The sequence below is a fragment of the Corvus cornix genome, chromosome 3 (genome assembly GCF_000738735.6).
Source record: "Corvus cornix cornix isolate S_Up_H32 chromosome 3, ASM73873v5, whole genome shotgun sequence".
Taxonomy (NCBI): domain Eukaryota; kingdom Metazoa; phylum Chordata; class Aves; order Passeriformes; family Corvidae; genus Corvus; species Corvus cornix.
This window is the reverse complement of record NC_047056.1, coordinates 227,229-232,033: the sequence shown is the minus strand read 5'-3', so window position 1 is coordinate 232,033 and position 4,805 is coordinate 227,229. Positions and strand designations below refer to the sequence as shown.

The 4,805-nt window shown below is 60.5% G+C and overlaps 1 protein-coding gene across 1 annotated transcript; it reads left to right on the top strand.

Moving 5' to 3' along the window:
• The first annotated feature begins 431 nt into the window (after nucleotides 1–431).
• Nucleotides 432–4,581, top strand: VSX1 (visual system homeobox 1). Its single transcript, XM_039570040.1, has 5 exons — nucleotides 432–801; nucleotides 1,168–1,246; nucleotides 1,509–1,632; nucleotides 2,544–2,724; nucleotides 3,351–4,581. The coding sequence occupies exons 1-5, from the start codon at nucleotides 432–434 to the stop codon at nucleotides 3,614–3,616; spliced, it is 1,020 nt and encodes a 339-aa protein (XP_039425974.1). The 3' UTR covers nucleotides 3,617–4,581.
• Nucleotides 4,582–4,805: the final 224 nt, after the last annotated feature.

The window sequence follows — 4,805 nt, the reverse complement described above, 5'->3', positions numbered from 1 at the left end:
GGGTTCCTGGGAGGAGACCCAGAGGGGGAACCCGAGGGGATGTGAGGGGGATTTATGGGGGGGGAGGGGGGGAGAACTGGGTGACCGGGCCGGGGGCGGGACAAGCAGAGAGGGGGTCCTGGAGAGGATCTGAGCGAAACCGCAGGGGACCCGGCGGGGGGGGTGGTGAGGACCGAGGGGCGGGGGCCGAGGGGAACGGAGGGAGGGGACGGCGAGAGGGGGTGGCGGGGGGACGGGCGGTGGCCTGGGAGGGCCGGGGGAGGGGCGCGGGGCCGGTGCGGGAGGGGGGGGGAATGACAGGGGCCGTTAATCCAGGGATTGGGAGCGCCCCCCGCCGGCCTGGAGTGTGATTGGAGCCGGGACCGGCGGCGGGACGATAAAAAGGGCGGCGGGCGGTGGTGGCCGGGCCGGGCCAGGCGGCGGCGGCGGCGATGCCGGGCCGGGCGGAGCCGTCGGGGGGACGCGCGGCGGCGGGGCCGGTGGCGGTGCCCGTACCGGTGACACCCGGGGCGGCGGCGCGGCCGGGAGGCGCGGGGCTGCGGGCCAAGGGCTTCGCCATCACCGACCTGCTGGGGCTGGAAGCCGAGCTGCAGCCGCCCCCCGGGCCCCCCCCGGCCGCCACCGCCGGTGGCTACGAGGGCGGCGGGGCGCTGGGGCTGGGGCTGGGGCTGCTGTGCGGCCTGGGGGGGGCGGGCGCCCCGTGCCTGCTGCCCGCCCCGCTGCCGCTCCTGCCCGCCCGCGGCCCCCGCCCGCCTCCCGGGCCGCCTCCGGCCGCCCGCCGCCACAAGGAGAACATCTCCGGTGAGCGGGGTCGGGGTCGAGGGTGGCCACTCAGGCGCGCACCGGGACCCCCGTGCGGAGCCGCTGCCGGGGCTGCCTCGCACTTGCGGCCGCGGCCAGCATCCTCCCGCCGGTGCGCGATCGGCTCCCGTGCTGCCCGTCCCGCCGGGATGCCGAGCCTCCGACCCTCCGGCAAGTGTGGGCTCCCACCCCCTGTCCCGGGATGGCATCAGCGGTGCGGCGCCTCGGGCTCGGCTGTGGGAGGGGATCCCTCCCTGCCCCGGGCCCGCTCCCCGCGGGCGGCTGGAACCGTGTTTGGGGAGCTGGGTTCGATTGCCCCGCTCTCGACGGGAACGTGACTCTTCCCCTCCCGCATGCTGCTGCCAGATGAGGACAGCCTGTCTGGGGACGCCAGCGACCTGAAGATGTCCACCGCCCAGATCAAGAGGAAGAAACGCCGGCACAGGTAGAGCCCGGGAGTCCGGCTGTCCCCGTTCTCACCTCCTCGCTGCTGCCACCATCCTCCCGCGCTGTTCCTCTGATCCCCAGGCTGGGGCGGTCGGGATCCCCAATGGGGATAAAGGGAGGAAAAGGAGGAAAGAGGAGGGCTGCAGCTGGGGTGGGGGGAGGATTTTCCGGAGGAAAACTTCAGCGTGGGGGATGCTGCCAGCCTCGCTGTTTGCCCAAGGGTCCGGACGGTGTGACAGGATGCTCTCTCCTCTCGGCAGGACGGTATTCACAGCTCACCAGCTGGAGGAGCTGGAGAAGGCTTTCAATGAAGCGCACTACCCCGACGTCTATGCCCGGGAGATGCTGGCTGTGAAGACGGAGCTGCCGGAGGACAGGATACAGGTAGGTGGCTGCAGCGGTCCTCTCTTCCGTAGAGTCTGCGGGCTGCCAGCATCCGGCCGTCTCCTCTGCTCTGTGGCAGTGAGTGCAGGTGGTGGGAACGTGGTTGCACTGAAAGGCTGCAGGGCGCCTGCCGGGAGGCTCAGCTTCTGCCCGCTGGCATCGAACAGCCTCCAAATGGACATGCAGAACCAGGGGACTGAGCTGGCCCCAGCAGCTGCTCACTGCTGGCAACTTGGCTCTGGCCTCCCACCCAGGCAGGAGCTGGGAGCAATTCTGAGCTGCTGGGCCAAGCTGTGACACACGAGCTTGCTCGGTAGCTTGCCTCTTTGAGGGACACATGGCATTTTAGGGCCTGATCCTGCTCCCCTGTGGAACAGCTCAGTGGCTTAAGAATGAGGTGGTACTCTGGGAAGCAGCCTGGTTGTATCTACACCCCTCAAACCTTCAAATACAGAAAGGGGGTGGGAAGAGGGACCTGAGCACCTTCTGTCATCATTGGTCACTACATTATGGAGCCCTTTTCCTGGAGAGGTTGGTGCTTCATGGATCAGGCAGAGGCCCTGCGGGCAGGCAGGGCATAGGGTGACTTTGGCTGGGATCACCCTCCTGTGTCAGGATCAGCCTCATGTTAACATGTGCTCCCTCTCCCTCCCTTCCTCCCCTCTCTGACACCCACGTGTGTGCCCTCCCTCACACCCCTCCCCACACGCCACCCTGGCTGCCCTCCCGGTGCTGCCTGCGTGCCCACACCCTGTGTCCGCACACCCAAACCCCTCCACGCACCCCCACGGCCCACCTTTTGCCCTGGATGCACATTCCCCTGTTCCTGATGGGCCCTGGACACCCGGCCACGGGGGCTGTCCCCTCCCCAATCCCACCCGTCCGTGCTCTCCTGGCTGTTACCCCTGAAGGTTTGGTTTCAGAACCGAAGAGCCAAGTGGCGGAAGCGGGAGAAGTGCTGGGGCCGGAGCAGCGTGATGGCTGAGTATGGCCTCTATGGGGCCATGGTGAGGCATTCCATCCCTCTGCCCGAGTCCATCATCAACTCCGCCAAGAGTGGGCTCGTGGGATCCTGCGCCCCGTGGCTGCTGGGTGAGTGGGAACTTGGGGTGCTGCTGGGAGGATCACAGCTCAGCTTCTTTTTTCCATATGGCTGCCCTTGCCTTTTTCCAGAAAGGAATAGGGCCTCCCTGGCCCTGAGCTGTACACAGGCTGCCAAGTGCCCTGGGTTTTCCATTTCCTCCTTGAAAAGAACAGCTAGGAAAAGGAAATCCTTTTACTTCTGTGTCAGACAGGTGCCTGCACGTGGGTGGGTATTGCTCTGTAGTGCTAGCAGGCAGCCTGGGAGTTGCAAGGCATCTAAGAAGTCACCACCACCTGCCCCCAAACTGAAGGTAACATTAATGCTACCTCAGAGCTGCCCTCTGCTCATACACAGTCAAAATCCAGGTTGGAATGGGTCATTACAGCACACCTCTCCCTGTGAGCCGTCCCTGCTACAGGGGAGGTATGGACTAATTTTGCCACAAGCCATCCCCTCGAGCTGCAGAGAGCAGGTGGCAGGAGTCTGGGTCGGGAAAGGCTGGTAGCTAGAGAGTTTTCCTTGGGATGCAGGCAAGAACTGGAGGAAGCAGCAGTAATGCAGGAGGTGATTCTGAGCAGTCCCAGGCAGAAATAATCAACCAGTGCCCTTGGCTTTGCTCTCTCCCCTCTGCAAGGTATGCACAAAAAGTCCATGGAGGTAAGCAGGAAGGCAGAGAGCCAAGAGAAGCTGGCAGATGGCTGGCGAATGGAGCAGGAGGAGGAGGAACTCAAAGGGAAGCAGGCCAGTTCCCAGAAGGGCTCTGACAAGCTTGGGCCTGCAAAAGACTTGGAGGACACAGCCATCGACCTCTCCAGGACAGCCAAGCACGAGAAGAGGGGTGTGCTGAGGCAGTACATCAACGGGGACCCCCCCACAGAGCAGAACGACAGGGACCATTGAGCTTGGGCTGCCCCAGAGGAGGCCAGACCTCACAGCGTCCTGGCGAGATCATAATATTTATTGATTTATTGATATATATAATTTTTTTTTCTTAAATAACAGAACTTTTATCTGAATTCAGGGCATTTTAAAACTGGGCACACACATCCCCTTGTCCCCTCACTTTCAAGCTGTTCACTTCTCAGCAGAGCCAGGGTGGGCGGTGGCAGAGGAGTCCCAGCGGGGCCAAGAGCAGTGTGAGGATGGGAGCGCATTGTGGTCAGCACCGACTGCTGCTGGGGAGGAGCCTCCTTCCCCTCTGTGCTGGGACCACTTCCCCGGCTAGCCAGGAGCACAAAGAGGAGCAACACAATGCAAGTTGCTCTCTCCTCCAACACGCAGGTGCAAGGATGGTGCAGGAGTTTACAGACGCCTTCTCTGAGCGCTTCCGCCCCTGTGCAGCGCCTGTGTGCGAGTCCTTCCGTGCCGAGCACACAATTCTTCCACCTCGAGGAGCAGCAGGGTTTTTAAACATGGTAGGGTTCATCCTCAAGCTGGTGTAACCTGACAGACAGGCAGGTTTATATTTCCTGAGGATCTGGCCTGCCAAAGCAGCCTTATCACTGGATTTACACTGTGTATCTTCCTTAACTCGTATTTGGGAGAAGGGGGTAAGGACGTTTTTGTTTATGCAATGATTTTGTACACTCTTGAATGTCACTTGCCACACTATGCATGAACAGATCTTTTTGAAAAGCAAGCCATAGTACCCTGGAGTAATTAAACAATTTTGTGAATTGACATAAGAAGATATTTTGTAATTGTCTGTAAAAAGTGTTAATGTCAGCGCTGTTTCTCAGTCGCCCTATATTTATGTCTAAAAGCACTTTAGTAATCTGGTTTTTTGAATGTGGCTCTTCCTGTATTGTCCACCATTTATTTATTACATATCCATAAATAAAATCGTGGTGTATCTTTGGTTTTCATGCTCTGCATTGCAATTTATACCTTCCTTTGACACATCTCGTGGCAGTTGCTGAACTGGCCCACGCAGATGCCTCGACAGCTCTCCTGGAACACCTCCAGTTTCATCTACCAGCCAAAACATAACGGAAAATTATCAAAAGGTTTTATTAAAATCTGAGTAATTCCAATTTGGAAAGTTTCCTAATACAGCTCAGGGGGTGTGTGGCCAGGTACTGATGCTGTC

Bases quoted from the DNA above. Each gene is read 5' to 3' on its own strand.
- VSX1 (XM_039570040.1), top strand. From the start codon at position 432: ATGCCGGGCCGGGCGGAGCCGTCGGGGGGACGCGCGGCGGCGGGGCCG. The intron at 802-1,167 runs GTGAGCGGGGTC...TGCTGCTGCCAG, and splicing joins CCACAAGGAGAACATCTCCG to ATGAGGACAGCCTGTCTGGG. The intron at 1,633-2,543 runs GTAGGTGGCTGC...TTACCCCTGAAG, and splicing joins TGCCGGAGGACAGGATACAG to GTTTGGTTTCAGAACCGAAG.